The sequence below is a fragment of the Eleutherodactylus coqui genome, chromosome 4 (assembly GCF_035609145.1).
Source record: "Eleutherodactylus coqui strain aEleCoq1 chromosome 4, aEleCoq1.hap1, whole genome shotgun sequence".
NCBI lineage: Eukaryota > Metazoa > Chordata > Amphibia > Anura > Eleutherodactylidae > Eleutherodactylus > Eleutherodactylus coqui.
This window is the reverse complement of record NC_089840.1, coordinates 62,889,115-62,916,462: the sequence shown is the minus strand read 5'-3', so window position 1 is coordinate 62,916,462 and position 27,348 is coordinate 62,889,115. Positions and strand designations below refer to the sequence as shown.

The 27,348-nt window shown below is 44.6% G+C and overlaps 1 protein-coding gene across 2 annotated transcripts; it reads right to left on the bottom strand.

The window, feature by feature from the left end:
• Positions 1-1,531: 1,531 nt before the first annotated feature.
• On the bottom strand, positions 1,532-20,411 carry TP53I13 (tumor protein p53 inducible protein 13). Of its 2 annotated transcripts, none has more exons than XM_066599581.1 (9): positions 20,292-20,411; positions 18,977-19,051; positions 17,340-17,375; positions 16,518-16,576; positions 13,879-13,957; positions 12,333-12,461; positions 8,456-8,644; positions 5,262-6,129; positions 1,532-4,468 (listed from the first exon to the last, which is right to left on the bottom strand). In XM_066599581.1, the coding sequence occupies exons 1-9, from the start codon at positions 20,376-20,378 to the stop codon at positions 4,359-4,361; spliced, it is 1,632 nt and encodes a 543-aa protein (XP_066455678.1). In that variant the 5' UTR covers positions 20,379-20,411; the 3' UTR covers positions 1,532-4,358. The 2 variants fall into 2 exon arrangements, with proteins under 2 accessions (XP_066455678.1, XP_066455679.1); XM_066599582.1 differs by having other exon boundaries at positions 5,952-6,129.
• Positions 20,412-27,348: the final 6,937 nt, after the last annotated feature.

Genomic DNA, 27,348 nt, shown 5'->3' with positions numbered 1-27,348 from the left:
TAAGACATTAAAGCACTGGAACGGGCAAGTTGAGAAACAACGTGCCAAAAATTTTTTATTTTTTTTTATTATAAATTTTCATGAAAGGAGGGACATATGCCTATAGCTCAAATAATAAGAAAAACGAGAGATCTATGACCAGCTGACTATTTGACTTTGCTGGCCATTGATCTCGCATCCTTATGAAGTGAGGGGATTCTCCAACAAACAGTTTGGTTGCTGGAGAACTGAGGGAAAGGAAAAGCGTAAGGAAAAAAAAAAAAGGAGAGGGGGGAGGGCAGGGCTAAAAGAGGGAATTATGAGAGTGACGAGAAAGAATGCGTAAAAGTGAACAAAGATAAGTCAATCCCGTGAAGAACCAGAAAATATTCTTGTGGGTCTAAAGATAGATCAGAGCACATGGAAACTCAATGATTTTATGTGCTTCTGTATTCAAGAGTCTTGGAATTCAGTTCAATAAAACCATATTTTCAGAAATTTGTCATATGTACCTGAGTGAGGCACTGCCGTCTTCCATCTCCATGGGCTGCTAGTCCTACTGCAATCATCAGATTCGGCCAATGTACTTTTTTTTTTTTTTTTTTTAAATGTCCACCTTTAGCCAAAGCCAAGCCAGGTCCATCCTTTATATTTCCCATTCCTTCTGGATCCACTCCTGGCTTTGACTTTGAAGACAAAAAAAACCTTCCTGTGCATTTTTTAGCCATATCAAAATTTGTTTTTCTGTTTGGGAAACTTTTTTTCTGTCATGCATATCTATGTTGTAAGCTTTTTACATTTGTTTAAGAGCAGCAATTCGATTTATACTACTCGATTAGCATTTTTGCTCCTTTTATTTTGAAGGCTTGCCATCTTTGACATGTCGGATTGTGAAGCTACAGGTTCAGTGCTCAGTTGGTATTCCCTATCATTTATTTTAACCCTCCCTCTCCAGGTGGGGAGCATTGGCCACATTGCATCCTCTCAGAACGTGGCTGAAAGTGCAGTACTGGTAATGTAAAGAAATACTAAACACTTGTCATGCCTAGTTTAGGTCCTAAAGGGCCATACATGGCTTCTAACTTTGATGCTTTCTGAGTGTGAGTTACGAACTATCCCCATAAGCTCTATGCTAGGGACACCACAATATCAGTTTTACTGTACCCCAGTATATAAATGTAGCAATCATTAATATGACTTGACACGTTGTGATCTCTCAGTTTATAACACTATAGTACATTGTACTTGCATTGTAACAAATAAATGTCAAGTTACCATTTGCTACATCTGTACACAGCCAACACTTGTAGGGCTCGGGTGAAATATGTAGATCTTCACAACACCAACGGTTTACATGCATCACCGGCAAGATGCGGTGAACCTGTTCAGCCACGGCTCCAAAACCTTCATGCACAAAGTCACGGCCCATTACATGTAACCGCAAAACCACTGCGAATCGTGAGCAAGTTTGACAAGTTTATTTTCTGTAATTGTAAGTGAAACTGAGGAACACAGATGGTATTTCAGAAAAGAACACAAGGACACAATGTACTTTTAAAATGGTTTTAAAAAAAACTTGGAAGTGATTATATATAAAAATACAAGACCACCACAAAATACAACTGCTTCACATCAATAGTACAAAAATAAATATACTGTAAATTTATAAATGGTTGCCAAAAGCAACACTTACATTTCATCTTAAGAAAGCCGCAACGGGCTGTAGTAGATAATTCTCTGTTACAGAGAAAAGATGGCAGTGTTTAAAGAGACCGCTAAATCCAAAATACACCGTGGAAAATAACGTCACGTGGGCACGTTCTCAAATAGAAACTGGCAGCTACATTCATTTACTGGATACAGTCGTAAGGATTACATAAGTAGAACCTGTAGCTGATTTTTTCTTTAAGTCATATAGCCGATGGCATTCGGTATCTAGCACAGATTTGGCACAAGGCACAGTGAAAAACAGAGAAAACATAAAATAAGCCATCACCCAGTCTAGCGCGGCTCTGCTGAATACTAAGTAGCAATTATCTTCCTTTCTGTCAATGGACTGGAGCTTAAACAGCCATCAAACATCATAGTTGTGATATAGTGTATCCATCAACTACACCCCCCCCAAATAAGACCTACTCCCAAAATAAGTCCTAGCCTAAGTTTCAGGAAGGCTTGAAATATAAGCCCTACCCCCAAAATAAGCACCAGTTACACTACATTAAAAATAAACAAACTAGCAGGCTGTCCAGGTACCCCCAGCTGCTCTCTAGAGCTTCAGCACACTTCAGCAAGGTTCCCGCAGTCCTCAGCCGGTCGCACATCATCACTTTCTGGTTACTGGATTCATAAATCCCACCTCCAGCAAGTGATGGCTGTGATTGGTTCTTCGACCACTGCTTAGCCAATCACAGCCATTGCATTGGTTCATCCAGCGATGCATTAATTGGTTCCTCAAACGCTGCTCAGCCAATCACAGCCATCGCTTCCTGGAGGCAGGATTTATGGATAACGTGACCAGAAAGTATTGTTCTATGAGCGGCCGAGGACTGCGGGAAGTGAGTCGGAGCTATGGACTGAGCCTGCTAGTCTCGTATAATAGGACCTCCCCTGAAGATAAGACCTAGTGCCTCTTGTCGCAAAAATTACTATAAACACTGAGTACTGTGTTTCCCCGAAAACAAGACCCTGTCTAAAACTGGAGCTATATCTGAAAGTGAAGAATGTCATAGACCAGTATTTCTCAACTCCAGTCCTCAGGGACCCCCAACAGGTCATGTTTTCAAGATTTCCTCAGTGTTGCACAGGTGATGTCATTATTGTCAGTCCTCAGACATTGCCACAGATGTTCTTACTATAGAACATCCTGAAAACATGACCTGTTGGGGGTCCCTGAGGATTGGGGTTGAGAAACACTGGTCTAGACTACCATTAGAGTCCACATCTAAAACAGGTGGTGATGTTAATGCAGACACCGCTCTATTACTAACTGATTGATCTTACCGGCATTTTAGATTTAGTAGTCATTTAAAAAGTAAGCAATATACAAAATAATGCTGAATAACCAGAGTGAAATTTAAGACATCCAGGTTCCAAAGCTCTTCAGATGCCTACAGGCTTCAGACATAAAATGTAGCACACAAAACGGAGTAAATTGCACAAAAAGTCCAACGGAAAAAGTTAATTCCATCTTATGTGGGTTAATGAACTCTGCAAAACCTAAAGCTGCAAACAAAACTAAATGGATCATCCTTGTAGGGGCTACTGGAATAAAAAAAATCTTATAATGGAGCCCTCAAACCTAGAATGGACTATAAAGAGCAGAGGAGATACTTCTATGGCTATGATCACCGATTTACAACAGAATCAGAGGTTGACCCTTCAATTTCTGCCATAGATTTGTAGTTTCTTACTTTGTGGATAGTAGGTATCCACACACCTCTTTTCCTCACAACACAAATTAAACCCCAGCGCACACTTCATCCATGGGCGGTGGATTTCACACCAAAATCCTTGCGAAAATTCTATTATGTGAACATACCCAGAGAGAAAACATGCACTGCATGTAGTATATAGCTAGTAAAAGTCTAAAAGGTCTGCATAATTAAGAAGGACATAACTGCTTTCTTCCAGACACAGCACCACATCTGTCCATGGTTGTGCCTGGTACTGCATCTTAACGCCACTTAAGTTGGGCTAGGGCTACACAGCAGCTTCAGTGATGTGACACCAAGTCACACGTGACTAAAAAAAAATCTGCTAGACCGTTGTAGAATTGTCATTTGGCCGTAAAACACAAAACACACACACAGGCATATTGCAGACCGATCCCAGGCAAAAATCACAGTTGCATGCAACTTGTGACCAAAAATACAACCGTTTTGGATTCTTTGAGACCATCATGTCACATTCAGGACCCCATTAACAATCACAAGATGCAAGGTCACGATGCGACACTGAACTTGATGTTGAGCAAGCAAAATCACCATGTAGCCCTAGCCTAAATAGGGCACAGATGCAATACTATACACAACCTAGTTAAAAAGGACTTGTACGAGATTCTAAATAAGTTTCCATTCCCGGCTGTGTCTGGTATTGCAGATTCACTTTAATGGGCCTGAGTTGCAATACCAGAGACCGCCCATAGACAAGAGTATCTCTGGGAACGGAAGAGTCTTCACTGCTGTAAACTTGACCTTACCAGGAAATAAAAGAATAAATATATCCCTGTCAAACATGAATGTGGCATTACTAAGACACAAAGTCACACTTCCACGATAACTGGTGTGGTCCACAATTTCATTCCCTTTCTTGTGTGTCTTTCCATTTCCAGATCGGCTACACCGGCTCCATGTGATGACCTACTCTAGATGTGTGCACTTCTAATCTGAACTTTCACTCAGACTTTCATACAAGACCATAGGGCTTTTCTTGCGGCCAGTCCATTTCTTGCGTATGCTGTGACCTTGAACCAACCTCCTTTTGATAACCGCTAAGAAAAAAAACAAAACAAAAAACACTTCATACTAATGAAAGACAAGTTAATTGTACAGTCTTTAGAGAAATACATGGCAACAGAACATTTACATAAACGCTCACAAAAGGGTAAAAAAAAAAAAACACGCATGCTCCTGGTTGTAGGCGGTGACATGCCAGACTGTAGGATCACGCCCCTTTAAAAGGGGTTGTCCGAGACCCAGAAGCACACTTTAATCTAGTAATAATGGCCGTATTACAATACTGTTGTGTGAGGCTGGTCTTCGAAACGGTGTGCCCTTTTGTCACCTTTAGGGGGTTATTTTTAGTTTCTACTAAAGTGTGCACAACTAATCACACCCCGCACCTAATCGAGGCATTAGTCAACTCTGTGACTCATTTACTGGCATTTGGATTATACAGAGATTGTTGGTATATCGGTTTTGGTTAATGAGTGAAGATCTTAACCTGTAGACGACACAAGTATACATAAAGGAACTCTGAACTTTTATTTTTAGAAGTCTCCTTCTCTGTTTGGGTCAAACTTCACCACAAACATTACAATTTGATGCAAAATTGCATGACGGTGCAAATTACTGTAAAGTCCCTGGTGGCATTTACACAAAGTGCGAGGCATACCTACTCTCAGAACAGGCGTATTAGGGGGTTATTTTTTTGCAATTTAGGTTTTGTGTTGGTCAAGAGTGTGAAATTGGTTTTAGCCGCATAAGAGCTAAAAAGTTGCTACTTTGTGACTATATTATGAGATGACAAACCAACCTGTATTGTACACTATAACAAATACTTACACGCCACAGACTCCTCATGCTCCAAGTGGCTTTCGGAGGTCCAGTACAGAGACTGACTTTTGCGGAATTTCTTGTAAATTTGTGTGTACAAAACCGAAAAAGCGAGCAATACGAAGAGGAAGATAAGAGATGCCGCTGCCCACTTTGCTTCTTCAGTTCGTGGGGTCGAAACAAACACTCCAGATTTCTTCTGTTGATTGACACCCAACCTCCTCTGGGCTTTTACCGGTAACTGCACTGTGGCATCTTGCTGACACCGGCACTCTGGCTTGGAAGGCTGTTCAGAGGGCAATACCCGCTGGTCAATAGACTTACCCTGTGTTTGGGGAGTGGGTGTAGGAAGGCGAACAGTACTCACAGACACCTTGGATTCAGGAAAGACCACATGAGTACTGGCAGCATCTGGCAACTCCTCTTTTTCATGAGCATGGTGACTTGCCCCCTGGTTGGCATTTATTCCAAGAGAAGAACTCAAATTTAGTCCAGAGAAGCCATGCGCGCCATCTCCAGGAGTGGGTACGCTATTGTTTGCTGGCAGTTTGGGCATTTCTGCTTGGAGATTCCCATCTAATTCTCTGCTGTGGAGGTCAGTCTTTGATCCTTCAGGTTCGGTTTCTGGAGGTATGTACACACGAGGCCCTGGTGTTACAGGACCCGGTAGAGAACTAATGTTGGCAGTAACAAGTATACCTGTCCGATTGACGAATTCTCCAGTTTGTGGTCCAGCTGGTGTAGTGGAAGCCGTACCGTTGGATATAGTATGGACTGTTCGTTCTTGGACAACTGGTAACTGTAATCTTCTCCGCCTCCTCTTTATAGTACGCCTCCTCCTTAAGAGGAAACCTTCGTTGGTAAAATAATTTAGTGCCTGGAAAAAAAAATTCCAAAAATAGAATTTATATAGTGGGGTTAAAAGGAGTAAACAAAGTTTTAAACAAGAGTCTTAATCTTGGACAACCCCCTTAATACTGCATTATGACAGGCATCCTGTCGGGTTTAATCCAACCGAACTGACGAAGGGGCTCGACCCGGAAACGCGTATTCACTTGCTGGTTCTCTATGTTAAATAAAAGAGAAGTGCTTTCACTATCGCATCTTGGACCTTTAGCTTTCAACTAGCTTAGAGTGTTGCGCCTTCACCATCAGTATTTTAGCACATTCGCTCGTTTGTTTTGTTTTTTTTTAAATTCAAGACTTCTGCAATTCGCCCTGGCATGCTGAACATCAGCTTATGGGCCAAATCATGACTGAATGAAACTCATTCTTCCTAATTACTGCTTGGAGTTTATCACAATCTCCGTTTTCCGCACTTTGAGGATTGACCATAGGTTCTCAGTGGGATTAAGATCGGGCGAGTTTCCTACTATGGACCCAAAATTTCGAAGATTTGTTCACTGAACTTCTTAGTTATCACTTTTGCCTTGGTACACGGTGGTCCATCATGCTGTAGAAAGCACTGCTCATCGCTAAATTTCTCCTGGATGGTTGGGAGAAGTTGCTCTTGGTTAAGAAATTCTTTATTCGTGCCAATGTTCTTAGAAAAAATTGTGGATGAGCCCGCTCCAAGGAGAAGCAACTCCACATGAATGGTCTCAGGATGCTTTACTGTTGGCCTGACTCATGGTAGCGCTCAGCCTTTCTTCTACTGACAATCATTCTTCCAGATGTTCTAAACAGTCTGAAGGGGCTTCAGAGAAAATGACTTTACCCCAAGTCCTCTGCACTCCGATCCCTATACTTCCTGCAGAATATCAGCCTATTCTTGATGTTTTTTCTTTAAGGGAAGTGGTTCTTTGCTGTCCTTATTGACACCAAGTCAGTCACGAAAAAGCCTTCGCCTCACTGGGCATGCAGATGGCACCGACACCTTCCTGCTGCCATTCCTAAGCATAAGCAAGCTCTGCACTGGTGTTGAGCCGACACCATAGAGGAATCCTCTTTAGGATTTTTGGCACTTGTTAGACATCACAGAAATTATGTTAGCAGGTCACTTGGTGGCAAGGTAATGGTAATGTTTTTTTGTGATTAAGTTAATTTAATGGCAAGGAATGACTTCCGATTTATTGCAATTCACGCGATCACTTCATAACAATCTAGAATATGAAAACTGAAGCATGCAAACTTTATGAAAAAACAAAGTTTGTGCCAGTCTCAAAACTTGTCGATGACTTTAATTTAGGGGACATACCATCTCAATAGCAGCTTGTAACCCTCCTGTACTTACAAGCTATAAAAGGATTTATGGGTGAATCTCTTCTGTAGAGAAGAGTACGGCCAAGATCAGTCCCCCATGTGGGCAAAAAGCTAGTTTCAAGTCTGGATCCAGGCAGAGTAGTAAGGAGTGATGTATAAATCCCGAACCAATGCAAGTCTACACCAATGGGGTCATGAATTTATTAATATTTGTTTGGGAAGGTGGGGACCAGGTGCAGAGAAAAGAAATTCGAGAGCTGGATAGATGTCCCAGAGCTCAGTGGGCTGGGATCAGCGATGGCCATTATCTCTTCACGGGACAGCCAGCTGGAAGCAAACAGTTATGCATTTGCCCGTCGTCCACTAGTGTTAAAAAGGTTCAGTTCACAAGTCAGCGAAAAACTGTGGGTTCCCTATGATAGGGAACAAAAGTGAGGGGGACAGTTGTAAGAATTTTGAAAAAAAAAAGTGCCCCATAACTCAAAGAATTAGACCTACGATGCAGGCTAAAGGTCATCTGGTGGAATAGAATTTAGCAATGGCAACGGAAGAGAAAGAACGCTATAGCGAAACCCAATGATGTAGGTCATGTGTGTACACCAATCTAGGATTTCTAAAGAAGGAAGGCTTCATCATTGTTGTTTATAATCCGGCAGTCCAACACCACTTGGAAAGAAAGAGAATGGATCGAGCCAAACGGATAGTTTGTCTACCAAGATAAACTTAGAGCACGTTTTAGTAATTGGAAGAATCTGTATCGGGAAAGACTGCAAGTCCAACTGAGCGCAAAGCCCTTTGAGCCATCTACGCAGGTTTTCCCTAATGGTTTATCCTTAACCCCTTTTTAATCTAAGTTCACATCAGTGAATTAAGTTTAGAGTTTTCTTACTTGTAATCACCTCCTCTTCCCCCTGCCCCCTTTGAAACAAACTGTATGTTAATTATCTCACATCTCAATGATTTTGACATAATGTGACTAGGTTGAGGTGTCCGTTTCTTACCCGTAAGTAGATACTAGAGTCACCAGATGCCATCACTGATGGTCTGATGAGTAAATGCTGGTAGGAACCTTCTTCTCCTGCCTTATAGCGTCGTTCAATGTACACGTTGTCCCTTAACCAACTAAGGAGCTCAGTCCTATTTATCTGAGACATCTCCAGAGTCGAACACCAAGCAGCCAGTGCAAGAGGCTGAGAAAAAGAAACAAAAAAAGTAACAATTAAGGGACCACAGAAAATGCAAATAAGGCTTAATCACACTAGTAGGTTTTCCTACTCCACTACGGAAGCAGGAAGATGGAACAGTCATATGACAACTGACGAAGGGCTCTGAAATTTCTTTACAGGCCTTTAATTCAGAAAAAGCAAACAGTGGAAGTTCTAGATCACAGACTTCACTTAGTTCTTTCCTCTTGAAACAGGAAAACCAGATCAAACGGTTTTCTTGTGCTAACATCTTATCAAAGACCCAGCTATATATTTTTTTATTAAAGGGGTGGTCTCGCGAAACCAAGTGGGGGTATACACTTCCGTATGGCCATATTAATGCACTTTGTAATGTACATTGTGCATTAAATATGAGCCATACAGAAGTTATTCCACTTACCTGCTCCGTTGCTAGCGTCCTCGTCTCCATGGTTCCGTCTAAATTCGCCGGCAGCTTGCTTTTTTAGACGCGCTTGCGCAGTCCGGTCTTCTCCATTCAGCACGAGCCGCTTCAGTGTGCTCCCCGCTACAGCTCTTCTGCGCATGCGCAGACGAGCTGTCACTGCTCGGGAGCGCGCTGAAGCGGCCATTCTGCACCATCCTCTGTTAGAGGAAGGTGCAGAAACTGGAGCTGCCCAGCGGAGAAGCCCAGCCCAGCCCAGCAGCCCCGAGAAGCCTCCCAGGTAAGTGATGGGTCGGGGGGCTGCCGCTGCGCCGGGCTGCGCCGGGGGGGGCTGTCGCTGCGCCGGGGGGGGCTGCCGCTGTGATGGGGGGGCTGTCGCTGCGCCGGGGGGGGGCTGTCGCTAGGCCGGGGGGGGCTGCCGCTGTGATGGGGGGGCTGTCGCTGCGCCGGGGGGGGGCTGTCGCTAGGCCGGGGGGGGCTGCCGCTGTGATGGGGGGGCTGTCGTTAGGCCGGGGGGGGGCTGCCGCTGCGCCGGGCTGCGCCGGGGGGGCTGTCGCTAGGCCGGGGGGGGCTGCCGCTGTGATGGGGGGGCTGTCGCTAGGCCGGGGGGGGGGGGCTGCCGCTGCGCCGGGCTGCGCCGGGGGGGCTGTCGCTAGGCCGGGGGGGGGCTGCCGCTAGGCCGGGGGAACTAGCGCTGGGCTCCGGAACCTAGCGCTGGGCTCCGGGGCCTTCACCTGGGCTGAGGGTCTAGCGCTGGGGAGCCGGGGGCTAGCGCCGGTTACCTGCTGTCTGGTCGGCGGCTGCGGGGCGTCTGGTCGGCGGCTGCGATGCGTCCGGTTGCCATGGAGACACAGCTGGCGGCGTCTCGGGAGCGCGCACGTCGGGCTGCAGCGAGCGACGGGGAAAGAGCCGGCGGCCATCTTGAGGAAACTTTTATAAGTTGCTGAAACGCTGGAACGGTAAGTACGAACCAGCTAGAAATGTCATTTACAGGGGGGCTTAGTTATGTATGTTTAATGGGGGGGACTGGGCAAAAAAAAAAATTAACTGCTTCCTCGAGACATCTCCTTTAACTACTCACATAAAACAATCTTGAAATATTACAGTTTCTACACCGCTGACTAGAGCAAAACACATTGGGTTGACATTTCCTGTTTTCTGCAGTTCACTTGGCAGTGAGGTCAGGATCAGAAGAGGATTGGGGGGGAAGGGGGTTAACCCCTTAATGACACGGCCTATTTTGGGCTTAAGGATGTAACGATTTTTGGCGGATTTTCTTCTCCATTTATTAGAAGTCATAATTTTTTTATTTTTTCGTCGACGCGGCCAAATAAGGGCTAGTTTTTATCGGCGTCCTTTTTGCGTACATTCACTATATTGTAAAACTTAAATTTTTTTTTAATGATAGCAGGGAGAGAAAACGCATCAATTCTGCCATAGATTTTTTTTACAGCGTTAATTATGCAGCATAAATAAGACAATCCATTTTTTCTGCGGGTCGGTACGGTTACAACAATACCAAAATTCTAACTTTTTTTTAGGTTTTTCCACTTTTCTGCAATACACATTTTTTTCCCCCTAAATTGCTGCATTCAAAGTCCTGTAACTTTATGTTTTGATGTACAGAGCTGTATGAGGGCTTATTTTTTGCGAGACAAGCTGTAGTTTTTATTGGTACCATTTTGGGGTACATACGGCTTTTTTGATCACTTTTATTGCGTTTCTAGTGAGGCAAAATGCTAAAAATTAGCATTTTGCCTTAGTTTTTTAGCGTTTTTTTTTACGCTTTTCTCCGTGGACAGTGAAAAGCATGTGCAGCTTATTGTACGTGTCGTTACGGACGCGACAATACCAAATATGTGGGGTTTTAATATTTTTTAACCTTTTTTTATGCTAATCTGAGAAAAACATAAAAAAGGGTTTTTTTAATCTTTTATTTTTTTTTACAACATTTGTGTCCCTCTGGGGGACTTTGACCACAGTACTGCCCATCGCTGTGATAAGGCATGGCAGGGCTACTGCCCTGCCATGCCTTATCGCTAATACAGCGATAACAGGCATTGGCAATACAGGACGCCAGTGTCTGGCTTCCTGTTGCCATGGCGACAGGCCAGGCTCTTGCAATAACATCGCGAGAGCCGGCCGAAGACACAGAGGGAACGGGCTCCCTCTGTGAACTCTTCCCCTGCCGCGATCTACTTAGATTGCGGCAGGGAAGTGGTTAACAGCGGGACGCCGGCTGTGACTGACAGCCGACTCCCGCTGCGGGATAGCGCGGGATCATATGTGATCTCACGCTATCCCCAGGACGTAAGTTTACGCCCTGTTGCAGGAAGTACCCCGCTCCCAGGACGTAAACTTACAATAGAGCTGTTATGAACCCCTTCCCGCTCCAGGGTGTATGACTGCAGATTTTCAATGCAGTTTGCCTTGCCGCACTCTTGACTGTCGGAAGAAGGCTGCAGTTCAGCTGCCATAAAGCATACACCCCTTAAAGGCCATGTACACCTTTGTCCTATTTTTTTAAACCATTTGTTTTTGTAAAAAACGACTTTTTGCAATTGGTTTTTTATAAAAAGAACTTCGGATTGCTTGATTTCTATATGCTTATATTGTTTTCCAAAGCACTGCAGACTAAAGGACTGAGGTCTTAAATTCTGAGAAAACTAACAGCTCTTGCCCTAACAGCTTCCATGTTGTCAATGTGCATTCACTGCCTTTCTACTAAACTAATACAGAGGGCTGAATAACAGTATTGGGGGGAGCAGTGAAAGATCAGGATAACAGAGAGCAGAGTAGACAGAGCTACTAATACAGAGGGCTATAATTTACTCCAGGTGAACTTTCTACTCATCAGTATTGAAGGGAAATGGTACCAGCATCTACTCAGACAGAATGGAGAGATAGCTGTGTAGTATTGAGTGGGCGTGGATATGCTACACAGCCTCTGAAAGACGAGAGGGAAGGGGGAGATTAGCTTGTGCTCCTTCATGAGAGACCAGCTGATACGTGCTGGGAACATGAACCACCAAGTACAGAGAACAATTAACAATATAACTTAAAGGGCATTATTAAACAAATGCTAGTGCTCAAGTTTTACAGGTATTTGCCAGGCTAGAGTTGCAGGTGCAGCTGGGCAATTAATCACGAGAATTAGCCGAGTTGTAAAACCGCACCCAAGTTGTTTTAGTACATGGTCAATTGATCAAATACCTTTAAGAGTCAATCTATACAAATTCTATGAAGCGTACATCATATTGAGATGCTTACCCTGTCTCTGGAGAGAGTATGAAGGGGTGTAATTACATGTTTTGCAATGTATCGTCTGGCCAATGAAGATAAAGCTTCCTTCAGCTTTGGATGTACACATGGATGATACAGGAAGGCCACACCACCATGCTGGAAAGCACAGGTAAGACACACATTACATTCACAGGTGGCTCAATGAGCCCCAATGTGGGCAGGGACCAATGTAAGTGAGGGCAAGCTTTGTACAGCACTGTGGAATATGAATGCACTATACGAGTTAGTAAAAAACATGCAGCAAAGTAAGAATGCTCTCAAAAACAGAAGTGTTAATAGTTTTTTGGTCAATTAACAAAATGCAATTCCAAAATTATTACAAATGATCTTCCCAATCTGGAACCCTCATCACTAACATTTAATGCCTCAGATACATAAATTTGATATCAATGGAAACAGAAACTCAAAACATTTTGTTGCACAACAGCAAAAAATGTTTCCCACATCAGAGGTGACCAGTGTGACCCCCTTTATCACTCCACACACGGAGCCGGTAGTCAAGTTCTTGGCATACACATTGTAGGGTATCACGACTGACTGATGCAATGGCTTCTGTTATATGTACTGGCAGATCATGTATGATGGGTGGTGAGGAGGGCATGTAGACCAACACGCCGACAGAGAAAAAAAAAAAATCATAAGGTCCTGGGGAACGTGGAGGCCAACGAAAAAGTTCACTATTGTCACAACCTGCACGGACAATCCACACCAGTTTGGCAGTCGCCTATAAAGCTGACTTCATTGGGGTGGGGGGGATGTAGTGCCCCATCCTGTTGGAAGATGAAACCTGGGATTTCCTGTTCCAGCTGCGTTGGAAGCCAAATATATATCCTTTAAGTCAGCTCAGTTTCCTTCCCTACAATCTCCAATCGGCCAGGTGACCTTCAGTAATCTGGTAATCACTGCACAAGGTAGATTATTTTCTTATCCGTGTACTCTGTAACTGAGTATAGTGTAAATAAAGAGACCTGTAGACATAGAAGATGGGAGCCGTCTGCAGCGAACACTTCACAAGTACCAGATGCTTATAGCAAAATGGCAGCGGCCTTCTGCCCACGCATTCTTGGCCAAGCCGAGTGCACGTGTGTGTGTATGGAGGTGAGAGATAGTCGAATGAGTGTCCAGCCAACAGCTACCCAATGTATATGGGAACCCAACATACAGTTTGGTTGAGGAATGAGAATTGGGGTCTCCCTAATTGGGTTCTTCTTAAAAATGGCTCTACCCTGTGCAGTCACTCCTGACCACTTTTTTGTGTATTTAATGGGCATATACACCCTATGGTGTAGACTGCAATAGCCCACTCATCTTGTTTACTGGATGATTCTGAATGGAATAGCATTGTTTGCATATACCGATCCAACAGAGGCAAAAAGGACACTTTTTTTGGCAACCACCAAGTGAATGGAGGCCTATGGATAGACTTGACATATGCGCTGGGAGCTCTCCCGGCATATACTGCAAGCAGACACTGCAGAACGCAGTGTAAAATTAGCCTCATAATATGACCCACCTGGAGATTGTGAACCCATTGCTGAGGTGGGCAGTAGATGTATTCTCCATACTTGGCCCATGTAGCTCTATGTGCTCCACTGCAAGAAGAATGAATATTCAGAAAAAGAAAATACCATAAAAAACCCAAAATACAACCATATAATTACAAGTCAACAATGTAACTTGGGCACAGAGACTATACAATTATTATGTGTTAATAGATCACTATGATGCTCAAAGTTCACATTAGGAGACTGGCAGTCAGGTCAGGACACTTGTCTGTATTAAGGTCACACAAATGAGGCCAGAATACACTCATGCGTCACTGGCTTTACATTGCTCAGTACTGCTGTATAATGTCCTCCATGTTGCCTCTGTTGCTTTTCTGTATATGAGGGATAGTAGTAGGGGAGCAGGATCTTCTCTTTCCTGTGTGTAGGAAAGATCGTAGCAGCTAGTCTCCACCCACCAGCTCAGAGAAAACTGAGAATTAATGATACAGCCTACAGAAGGAAAAACTGCTTAAAAAAAAAAAAACTGTGTACAAGTCATAACGATCAGAAATGGTTTTTTCGTAACGTACATTATTGTACAACAGAAGATGCTCACGATATCTTCAGGGCCTCTATATAGTCCTCTTCTTTATATAGCAGCTGTTCTCAGAATCATTCTTATGGGGATTCAGGCACACAAACTTCACATCCGTGTGACCAACATCACACGGACCCATAGTAGTCAGACATTCACTTGTATGCACTTCTGGTCCGATTAAAGGGCCCAATCGCATGGGTGTATTTTATATGGATGTAATACGGACAGCATACAATACTATTGATTAGCTTTGGTGGATTCATAGGAGTTTGCTTTTTTTTTTTTGCAGTTTGTTCATACACATGAAAAAAAAAAAAAAATCATCACATCCTTTTCGTCCGTGTCTATGGATCAAAACCTCCCATTAAAGTCTATAGTATTATGTAAAAATGCAGCAAATACACAGTTGCATGTGAATTCACTGCTGTTTTATGCAGGATGCCAGAAGACAGTGTGGGAAAAAAGGGACATCTATTGGGCCTTCTTGCTTTTTTCACATACACACAGTGAAAACGGTGTGCCTTTCATGGGCTGAAAGTCAAATTCCTCCAAAATTGACATTGGAGCAAAATGGAGCACAAAATGGCATGATTAACAGGGTTGTACTTGTATTGCAAGTTACCCTATATCTACTTGATAGGGGATGACTTTCAGATTGGTGAGGGCCTCGCCCCCATCGTTTCCGGAGAATGGCAGTCCCCCATCCTCCTCACTATGGGCTTACTGCACCCCTTGCAGTGAGGAGGAGAATGAGTGGAGCGCAAACACGCTGAGCTCCATTCACTTTCAATGGGACTGCCGGAGACACCCAAGCACTTGTCTCTCAGCCATTTCAGTCAGCCCCATTGAAACGAATGGAGTGCTGACAGTACATGCTCAGCCATGACGTCATTGTGGGAGAGAAGCCACCCTGCAGTAACAGGCAGAGGGGGAAGTGGAACCCCAAGGCCTAAGTGGCGAGACCCCCACAATCAGCAAGTTATCCCTATCCTGTGGACAAGGTGCCATGCTTTTTTAGATTGCGCCTGTGTAAACAATGATGGGTATACGTCGCTCACAGCAGACTCCCATCAAACAACAGAGGTAGACCATAAATATCTAGGTCATGCAGAACCCTTCAATACAGACAGTTAACCCCTTAAGGACCAAGCACGGTGTAATAAATAGATTTATGGCACTTTGTCCTGGGCTTTAATCCCGCCCAATAGGAAAAAGAAAGCATGGGATTAAAGCCTCTCTGCAATGAAGCAGGAGCAGGTTGGGTCCTGAGCAGTTAGTCACAGCTGAGAACCCAGAGGAGAAGCGTTTTCTTTTTTTAACCACTTCTGCCTTCTCCTGTTCCTGGTACACAGCACTCAATGAGCGCTATGTACTAAGAAGTGGAAGTATAACTTCCACCACGTAAACCAGCAATCATGTGACCACCGGAAGGCGATTGCTACAGCAAAGCTGCAGGTCCTAGCAGACCCTGATCAGCTCTGTCAGTGACCATTGTCAAGGGGTATGTTTACCACTGTAGCTGGGGCATCTATAGGAGCTTCAGGTACTGGGGAAAAGTTTTTTTTTGTTTTTTTTAATTTGCAAAACACCATGTGAATGACGCCCAGTGGTCTTAAATGACATCATGGGGGTCAAAAATCGTAAAAAAAAAAAAATTGTTACAAAATTAAAGAAAAAAAAACTCCTAGCATAAAAAAAAAAGAAAATGACCCAAAGCTGACGCCAACCAAAACAGTCGCCGTATGCGCCCTGTAATCCGAAACCATACATATTATCTATCAAAGTGTCTGAAACAAAATGAGGAACCCATTCCCAAACGTTAATTTAGCATAAACTTACTCATTATAAAAAAAAAAAATAAAAAAAAACACAACAAACTATAAAATGTTTTGTAGACCAATAAAACCACCACACGGGTAAAATCCCTAAAAAGTGTCTGGTCCTTTAGGTACATAACAACTTGGTCCTTAAGGGGTTAAAACATATGCAATTGTCATAAACGATTGAGAGCAGGAGACTGCTTCTGATGTTGTAGGGCGACCGCTCACTTACCGCCGGGCCACTTACCTATTTGGTATTGCAGCTGTGTAGACTATTGCAGTGTCCAGGCACACTTGAGCAGGGTTCTGCAAGAGAATATGTAACCCCCCATTACCCTTATAAGCTGAAGAACGTACAGAGCGCACAGATTACAAAGCGTGGATACAGCATAACACAGCGGGCGTGACCTGCGGACATACTTTAAGTCTCCAGCAAGTCAATATTACGCTGAGAAGTTTCACTACAAATGTCACCCTTTGCAATATATAGGAAGTAATCTGCAGCAAGAACGCCACAAATCTGGAACAAAAAACACACCGAATTTGGTGCCTTTTTTTGCCATTGTGCATTTCCAGCGGGCATGCTGTGGTAACCCCAGTCCTCTGCAATTCACCCCAATATTTTCCCCCAGATGAGGTTCAGAGACAGTCAGCATGCAACTGAGCAACAGCAAGAGCAGAGGAGACTACAGCTCTGAAAGCAGGAAGGGGCTTCAGGCTGGGTCTTCTCTGCCTCCCCTGCTCAGTGTGCCGCAGCTCCGGGACCCCCTACACACTGGCCGCTGTTTGAAGGGAGCGCAATATCAGAAGATGGTTACATTTCAGAAGATAGCGCTGCTGCAGGCGGTCTGGCGCTGTCTGGTTCAGACCCCCAAGTGGTAGGGACTTCCCAGTTGTCAGTTTATTAAATCTGCACATCAGTCAATGGGTGGATTACGGGGTAACGGAAGCAATGACCAAAGTGATCTACATTCAGGGGACACGCAGTAGTTGAGGCACATGGAGACATAAGAGGGAACGCTAACAAATATGACAAGACTAATGAGTGGAAATCACATCCATCTCTTACCTCCTGCTCGTAAATGGAAGCAACGCTGGGGAGTACCTGTTCAGAAGAAGAATGTAGAGTAAGCACATACAGCATTATACATAAAGAGTCATGTGCAAATATCACAGTATGATCTTTCTTCAGCACAGCAGATGCATCTGGTGATGGGATCCCCTACTTTCCCGTGGATCCGTGGCACCTCCACAGTGTCCGCTACGGGTGTGCCATGGCGGGGACGGCTTCCATTGACTTCAATGGAAGCTGTCGCTGCGGGACCCGCAGGAAAATGAAGGATGCTGCGATTTCGTCCCATGCATGTGACCCGCACAAAAAAAAAAATTAAGAAATCTTATCCGCATGCTTTCACTTGTGGTGCGGATGCTAATGCATCCCTATGAACAGCTGGAGGTCCGCACGTGGACATTGGGCCTAAATAGGGCATTTCGAACTGTGTAGTTCTTACTCATGCTGCGAGTAATGGCCCTATAATGTGATTGTTCTCAGTAACAGAAACCAAGTAATCTTGTAGATTTGATACCTTTTAATGGCGAACAAAAATATATTTGATCTTATTGCAAGCTTAAGGATCCTCTCAGGATCCTCCCTCAGGCATAATGGAACAGGTCTAGATGCGGCAAATAGAAGTAAGCCGGCGACAGTCACCAGCTCACTCGCACAGCCCATTTAAAATGCATGGTCCTCAGGCACTCAGCGTTTCACATTCCTATATAAAACGCTGTATGATCAGCGTTTCAACTGCCAGCGCAGCTTTTCTGCCGGCTGAAACTGAACGACAAGCAAGAACCCCGCGATTCTCACTAGTCGTTCAGCTGTTTGAAGGATAATAGTTCAGTGTAAACGTGGCATAAGAACTACCCTGTTTCCCTGAAAATAAGACATACCCTGAAAATAAGACATAGCATGCTTTTCCAGAATTTGAGGATGCAACATTTTTTCAGGCTTTTTGAGGATGCTTGAAATATAAGCCCTACTCCAAAATTAAGCCCTGCTAACAGTTAATTAAAAAAGTTAAAATAAATAGTGTCCAGGCAGCTATACATGTAAAAAAGTTAAACCTTTTTGAACAAAAATTAATATAAGACACTGTCTTATTTTCGGGGAAACCTGGTATAAAGAATAAGACAAGTAATCAACGCGGTGCTGGGGGTCTGTTTGTCATCTGATGTTCTTTGATTCTGTGGCTTGTAATAAAGTATTGGATGTTATCGCTTGGCTGGGACACTTTTCTTTCACTGTTTGCCGCCATTGCTTGAGCCAGCGATGATTATATAAGACAAGGACCGACTTTATTTAAGAAGTTACAGGTGAGAGATCTACTTCTTTCATTACAAAAATAATGATCCCAATCGGTCTTCATAAGGAACAAGGTGACGGCTGACAAGGTGAACTTTGCAAAGGGTTCAAGCCAGTTGGAAGGCCGGCCGTCACCACCCTGCTTCTGATATGGAAACTCTGAATTTGCACTTTGAGACCAAATGTCACCAGGTAGTCCCATCCTTATGGGTCCCTCTCACAATCCCAAGACACGCTAATAAGGGAGTGACCCGTAATACCCGCTATGTGGCTGTGATCAGGACATGTAAATGAGTAGAATCTATGTACAACACCATGGAATAAAGTAGAAGTCCTTCACCTACCTGACGGGCCTGTGGTATATAATGGCCAGTGCAGGTATACACATCCTCATCCGGCAGGTCCAGCTGTATATCAGACTGTAAGAGTAAAGTAAGTGTATGAGGACAGGTTGGTAAAACTGCACATACGGACAAGCATCCTGTTGGCTGCTTTACTGTGTGAGCTGGAACATCTGTCACTCACAATAGTTTCCATGACCAAGAAGGGGGGGGGGGGGGAGAAAAAAAATTAAATTAAAAAAAAAAAAATTGCATTTGCTGCAGAATCCAGAAGCAGACACCCAGTCTGTATTCCGCAATGCCAATCCTCCCGTGTGCAGGCGGCTTTAAGCTACAAGCCAGGTCAATTCTTGATGCGGTATCAGCATAGAATCCGCACTGCATGGCTGCACATGGATTCGCCCCGCTGACTGGGACCAAATGTATGTGCAGATCTGCATGAAAATCTGCGCCGGCGATCACATGGATCTGCGGTGAATGGGCCGCAGGATAGACGATCGCACAGACGGCTTCCATTGCAGCCAATGGCAAGATTCGCACTAGAATAGAACATGCTGCAATTTCCCCTCCCATGAGCGGAAAATTGCAATGGATTTCCGCTCGTGGGCATGGAAAAGAGTTTTGCATAGCAGGTCTATGGGCAGTATTTGCTGCGGGATCCGGAGGCGAACGCCCGCTCCAGATCCCACAGTGCAGATATGCCCGCGGGCATTGGGCCTTACACTAAATAACTTTGTAACTTCTCTACCGAGCAGAGTCATTTATCACAACAACAAAGTTGCAAAGATGCTCAGCGGGCGATACACTAGAAAGTTTAACTGGGGGGGGGGGGGGGGGGGAATACTAGAAAGTTTAACTGGGGGGGGGGGTTCTGAGGCTTCCTTATGGGAGCACGGGGGGGGGGGGGTCTGAGGCTTCCCTATGGGAGCACGGGGGGGGGGGGGGTCTGAGGCTTCCCTATGGGAGCACGGGGGGGGGGGGGGGGTCTGAGGCTTCCTTATGGGAGCACTGAGGCTCATTCACACTGTGCAAAAAAGAACAAGCAAAGTCGCACTGATTTTGTGCATAGAGAATCTAGATCTTCACTGCGTGCCGCGCATATTACACGGGTGTGAACGAGCCCTAAGCTGCAGCAAACAGCAGGAAAGTGCAGGAAGTGTAATGCGATGTACGCAGCAGCCCGAGAGGCGGACGTCAAGCCGCCGCTAACAGCACAACCCCGGGATCGGTATTCATGCCCTCCCGAGTGCACCGGAGAAAGTTGCTATAACCGCGCCGCAGGTACAAGGGGGCTGCCGCCTCCGCCCGCAGCTCTCACCTGCTCCTCGGCACACGCGGCGGCTGCTGGAGGCGCCCGGGTCAGGAGCAGAGCTACCGCCGCACAGAGCCACCACATCCCGCACATAAGCCCCGCTACATCCTGGAGCCCCGGCCTACACACAACGTCACGTTCTACCAGCTCCGGCGCGTCTCAGCCAATCAGAGACAGCAAAGTGCGGCCAAACATATTCTATTGGTCAGTCATGGTCACACCCACATGAGTGACACGCCCCTCCCCTGGTCGGTTTCCTATGTGTTTGGAGACGCGTTCTTTGCTTCCGGACGACGATCTCTGGCGGCACCAAAAGCCTTAAAGGGCAGGTCCATCAATACACAAACGTTTATTTGCTTCCCCCTGGCACCTTCCAAAGACGGGAACAAAAGCTGGAGCGCTTATTGCGCTGCATAAAGTTTTTTTTATTCCCATATGCCACGCCCATTTATCTAGGACACGCCCCAACTTCAGTTTTTGAATCACAAAATAGTACATATCATCCACGAAATACGCATGGGATAAAACGCGGAATGCCCTATATTGGTGCATATTACACTATGGATATGGAATATACTCTTGCATACCCCTGCGTTAAAACAACGCCTAATACACACTTTCACGCGCTCATGTGGGTGAGGCCCCAGTGGGTCCATAATGCCAACCGCACACAGCAGATCCTTTAAATAAAGATATTGGCGTGATTTATAAAGCCTTTTTTTTAGGGTAAAAATAAAAAAACTTTTAAAGTTTGGCACAACTCCTGCTTGCACAAAAAAGATTCCAACTTTGACAGGTACAACATGCTTTACCACTTTCCAACCCCCAAAAAGGGGCATGGCTCGTCAGGAGGGGGCGCGACCACCCCAGACCAACGTGTTTATGTATAATTTGTGCCAGAAACTGGCGCAAATTATACCAGAAATCTATGCTGGGAGCGGCCATAGATTTCTGTGTAGGCACAGCGCGTGGAGCTGATGAGACGCACATCATACGTGAAGGGGAGTGCGCCAATTCACACGTAAGGCTGTACAATACATGCATGGATGGAGGAATCATCTTTTTGGTCCTAAAAAAATAAGTCAGATTTTTCATGCAATCTTACTACATTTTAGCGATTTTCATCAGTTTTGCGTGCATCTCAAGCATGTAAAAAAATTAATTAAAAATTTGCTTCCTGCTTCTCATTTTTTTTTATGGTTCCCATGGTTACATGCAATAAAAATGGATCGCACTCGCATCATATAAGTGCAATCCGTTTTGTTTAAACGCAGCCGTAGACTTGAATGGGCGATTCTTATATGAAAATGGCTACAAAATAGGACATTCCTTTTTTTAGGGTAAATGACCGATTTTTCCAACCGATTTTCGGACAGAAAAAAATCGGTCCGCAAATTGGACGGGAATAGCACCCCGTTCAATCGAATGCGTGTATGACTGATGTCAGTCCGAGTAAAAAAACAGCAGCAAGTCCCATCCGTGTTCTGCACATTGATGGGATATCTGAGTGCTGTCCAATGTGAGCTGTGCCCGAGAATCTCAGGCACAGCTTTAACGCCCATGTGCATGCCCCCTAAGGCCCCCCTCACACGAGCGTATGCTTAGTTGCACACGCCTGGGCTCTGCCTATTTGCGGAATTAACTGTGCTTTTTCGCACGTGAATCGGTGTATTGTACTGTACGTTTTGTGCCTGCAAGGCACCTTCATTTTCTCGCGGCTAAAACATACTGATTGAAATGGCTAATGAGTCTAAACCCACATTTACACTGAAAGATGATCGTTCAAACATCACTCAAATGACAGTTTGAGCGACAGTTTTGAGCGATCATCTTTGCATAGTCTACAGTAGCTAAGTAGCTACTTAAGAGCTTTGCGGGACGAGCGGGACACCGCTGCTATCGCTTGTCGAACAATACAGCTGTTTTGCATAAGCAAACAGCTGCATTGTTCTGCGCGCTTACAGCTCGTGTCCCGCTGTGAACTACCTGGCTGTAAGAATCTTATCAGCGCTGCCGACTGTGATAACAGCCTGCACTACTAATAAGAGTTCATCACTGAATTCTAGAAAACTAGAATTGAGCGAGGAACGAAGTGTGCACGAAAACTGAATTACGTCCGTGTATTTAGACGCCACAATTATCGCTCAAAAGACTGCTTTGAGCGAATTTTGAGCGATAATCGTTGTGTCTAAATGGGCCTTAATGAGTTCCAGATATGTTCTTTTTCTTGAGCAATTCTGCAGTGTTTTATGCATCTCCTTGCGTATTGCATGCGCATTTGCGTATGACCATTGACTTCTATGGGGACTCTGCGTGCACAATTGCGCATAAAAGTAGAGCGTGCTGCGGGTTTTTTTGCACAACCGAAATGTGCAGGGAAAAACCGTGCATGTGAACAAACCCATTGGAATCAGTGGTTTCTATTCTTTGCATATTTCGCACCTAAATTTTGCATGCGCAAATGTGCCCCGTGTGAAGAGGATCTAAGGCCGCTCTCACACTGGATGCTTTGTACTGTGATTAGCATGGCGCACCGAACGCAGCGCTAACTGCGGTACAACACCGCCATTCATTTCAATGGGGCCTTGTAGACCAGCGCTCGTTTTTAACGCCACAATTTTCAAGTGCTGTCTGCTTTATCGTTGCGTGTTTAAAAGAGCGCTGTCAGATGTGTTCAAATGGTAAAATGCTGTGGTTGTGCACAGTTTTCTGAACGTGTGTGAGAGCAGCCTAAGGGCTTATTCAGACGGGCGTATATCGGTCAGGTTTTCACGCCCAGCTGATATACGCTGCTCCTCTCTGCAAGGGGAGGAGGCAGGGCAAGCCGGAATCTAGTGCACTGAGCTCGCGCCCCCCCCCCTCCGCCCCTTGCCTCTGTTTGCAATGGTAGGGGTGGGGCTGAACTTAGCCCCACCCTATCCCACCCCTCCCATTGCAAACAGTGGAGAGGGGGGCGGGAGCTGAATGCACTGGCTCCTGGCCCGACCCTCCCCCCCCCCCTTGCAGAGAGGCGTAAAAACCCGACCAATATACGCCCATCTGAATAAGCCCTAACTCAGACTGTTTGCCCGAGTTCAAATAGCCCAGAGTCACCACACAGCTAGGGGAGCGAGACTGCAATCAATTTTTCGACTTTATAAAAAGTTCCATGTCTTTAAAAACTTTACTCAAACCCCGCCCCCATTTATAGACACTTTTAAAAAGTCGAGTGAGAGGTGTAAGATCTGCCCTTTTTGGTGGAAGTCGATAGTACATTTGTTTAAATTGATTTGTAGCAGAAAAAAAAAATCACAACTTACTCCAGAATTCTGACATAACGGCAGTCATAAATGTGCCCCTTTGCCTGGAGTGCAGGAACGCAGAGGGGCGAGTATGTGAGGCTCACAGGAAATTTGTTGACTCTTGTGGGAATCTGAAAACTTCATGGCATTTGACAATTGAGTTTGAAAAATGTGTTGAACCGTGCGATGTACCTGTCCTCCAGCTCACCTGCAAGACAAGTGAGCTATTAGTACGTCAGTCATCACCAACCAACAGGACCAGGGAGTGCAGGACAGGGCAAGGTTACAGTCCTACCAGCGGGTGTACTAGTAATACAGGGTCACAGTCCAGCAAAATGTAATGGCTCCCTGCCTCCTTAACCAAGGTCAGAGATGTCGCCGCACATACTCAGCAATCACCCGCTGGCTTCATCTTCCCCAGCTCCAATCTACCCCACAAAATCATGTTGGCCCCTGCCAGTAGCCCCCAAAGAGGCAGGCCCAGACAGGAACTCTAGAGTGGGCGGCTACAGAAGTGGACAACCAGGTCATCTTAAACTATTCTTCATCAACAACCAACAAGTGAATTCTCACTGATTGCACAATTGCTGCCGTTTCCACTGGATCATAATTGGAAACATTTGCTCAATATGATGAATTTTTACAAGACAATGGCTCCAAACTAGCTTTATTTCTCATTTAGTTCCATTGGAACGATAAGGCTATGTTCACACCTGCATTGGGGCTTTCTATTGCTGTGTTCCATTTTTTGAACAGAGATGGAAAAAAATGGAATTAAATGTTTCCATTTTCTCCCCATTGATTTTAATAAGTTTAAAAAAAAACAAAAAAAACGGAAAGCTCCATTGGAGCCATAAAAAAAAAGAAAAAAAAAAAAAGAATAGAACGGAAGCAAACCGAAAACTCTCTGTTTTTTTTTTTTTGAAAACCTGTTGGAACCAATGTGGTAAAAACAAACTTTTAACTCTTTGGAGTTTCTATACTCCAAAAATGGAACAGATGGAAAGCCCCAATACAAAAAAGTGTAACGCTGCCTGATAGGATGATGAGAAGGTGGATAGAGCTTTCAAGTTCTCAATGTTCAGATCTGGCTGAGGTATACAGTTTTTTTATTTAATGGTTTTACTTAAAAACATTTTTTTGCCAAAAAAGCATTCACCAGGGTGTATTGAGTGTTACTCGGTAGCGCCTTACAGCAGATAGGTCTTATTCGCAAATCCGATCACTTAACAAGAATCCCACCATAACGGTCCGTGGGGCTGCAGAGGTGTTTACAGAGGCTTTAATCCCGTGATGTACTTCTGCTATTGGCGGGGATTAAAGCCCAGGACCAAGTGCCGTATATATTTACCACTCTTGGTCCTTAAGGGGTTAAAGTGAATTATTCTAAAACGGAAGCATTGCATATTTCATTATACTGGACCCACATTGGATTACCTGATTTTAAGCAATATTATCAGGCAGCGGTCCTTATGGGAGTTGCAGATTGGTTCAGGTCAGTTTATAGGAGCAATGGGTAGGGCTGGAAGGGGAAATGTCCCACTTGGCACTTAAATCACAGCCATTGATCCACAAAACCCAGTGTAGTAGTTTAGATCTTCCATTTCTAACTCCAAACTTCCTCACCGCCTGGGACATAGATGAAAGCATAGCTTCTGACACATATCAGGCCCCTTCTCGCTGCTTTTTGATAACCCAGTTATTACACTTGGTGTAGGAGTCGATTTTTTTCTTGATCTTGGATAAACAAGATGGCACTTATTTGGCACAGATTCTTCTGGGCATGGCAGAGACGATGCTTCCCTGACGATGCTTCGGGAGCTCAGTCCAGACAAGACTGTATCGTGGTTCTCTTATCTACAATTTAAAGGGAAATGGAGGTCCGAGTCAAAGGAAGGTGGTGGTGGGGCGCCAGCTTCTCCCTGCCTGCAGCATGTTGATTGGACAGTCAGCATACAGCAGGCAGGGAGAGGCTGGCATTGCCCACCTCTTTGAGGCAAAGACTTGATTCTGAGTCAAACTTTAAAGTGTGTTTATTCTAAAACGTTGCAACGGTCCAGCATAAAACCTACACGAGTGCAATAGGCACCCAGTGACAGCTTTCCTTTAAAAACTACATCTTCTCTCTTGGGAACCCCCATGGGTTCCTCCAGAATAAAAGTCTTCTGCAAAACTTATAAAGGACGACCCCCTTATGCCGCTCACTATCTGTAGTTCGCAGCCTTTTACAGGATTCCTCTTGTAAATTGACCTGTGCTGCAGATTTTAAATAAGTAGCGTCAATTTATGCTGCATATTTTCAATACGGGTTCTGAAATCCACACCAATTGGTACAAATTTAGTGTGGACTTTACATTGCAGATTTGCTGTGGAGTTACTGAGTATTTTCTACTGTGGAGATTACTCAACATTTTTAAGCTGTGGGAACATACCCTTATTAAATGCTTTTTGCGCAAATACATCTAGAGCCCACTAGAGGGCACTCCAGTTCATTAAACAAATGTATAGAAAAAGGAGACAAAGAACATATTTATGGGTATTTATATTACTAAGAAATGGTCAGGAGGGGAACTATTGTGCATTAAAAGGGTTGTCCAGAACTTTTACTACTGATGACCTATCCTCAGGAAAAGTCATCAATAGTTCATTAGCGGAGGTCCGCCACTTGGAACCCACACCCATCAGCTGTTTACCAGGCCAGTCATCATTGTAGACAGTACTGGAAGCAGGTAGTGTGTCAACATTACAGCGACTCAGATTGGTACTAGAGGCACAGCTCTCACTGAATTGAATGGGAGTGGTACCTACAGTACCAATCTGGGCCACTGCATTACAGACAGTGCTATCTACTTCCACCACTGTGCTCACTGGCAACTGACAGCTGATTGGTAAGGATCTGAAATGGCAGAGTCTTGCAAATCAACAAGGATAGGTCATCAGTAGTAAAAGCCCCCAAAATCCAACACAACCCCTGTAACTAAGTCTTACATGCCTTAGGATAATGAGTAATAAGCATTAGACTATTTATTAAGCTTTACGGAGTTGTCATCACCATTACATTTTTTGGCAGCTATAATGAATCATCTTGGCTTCTGTCAAGTATTTCTTCTCTGCCAGGTAGAACAGAGCAGCAAACAATGCCATTCTGACCAATAGGAGCAATGGTGATTTGGTAGACTGTAACTAGGTTGCCGGAGTGAACAGAGTTTAGGTACTTTTCACAGGTAACCAGGTGGCCTTCTTACTGTGTTCAGCCAATGAGCGCTTCTCATTTATTTATTTTTTTAAAAAGTGATAAAAAATCGGGAGTACAAAGATGGGAAACATGGCCGTAAGAAGTTATTGGGAATGTCTTCCATTTTTAATTAAAAAAAGGCATAGAGGAATCAGCCCATCTACCCTGCTAAAGGCAACCCTAGGATAAGACTCACAGTGGCATTATGGTTCCATTCTGCCTTTCTGTTGCCCCCTAATGGGCAGGATAGTATAGCTTGGTCTGGTGAAAGAAAGCAAACCCGCCATTGGACAAAATCCACACTGCAATATCTGTGTCATGCAGGCTCATTGGGGAAGAAGCCAAGTCCCTTCTACTCAAATTACACCGAAATATGCCCACAATTATGATCATACAATGTACTACACCAATTAGCAGCACAGCATGGATTGTATGAGTAGCTGCTAGAGACATGGGATATTGGGGGTACATATAACACAGAATGAGAACTTAGAATACAGAGCTGTCAACCAGGGAGAGCTTTTCACAGGGTGCTTCGCAGGTAGGA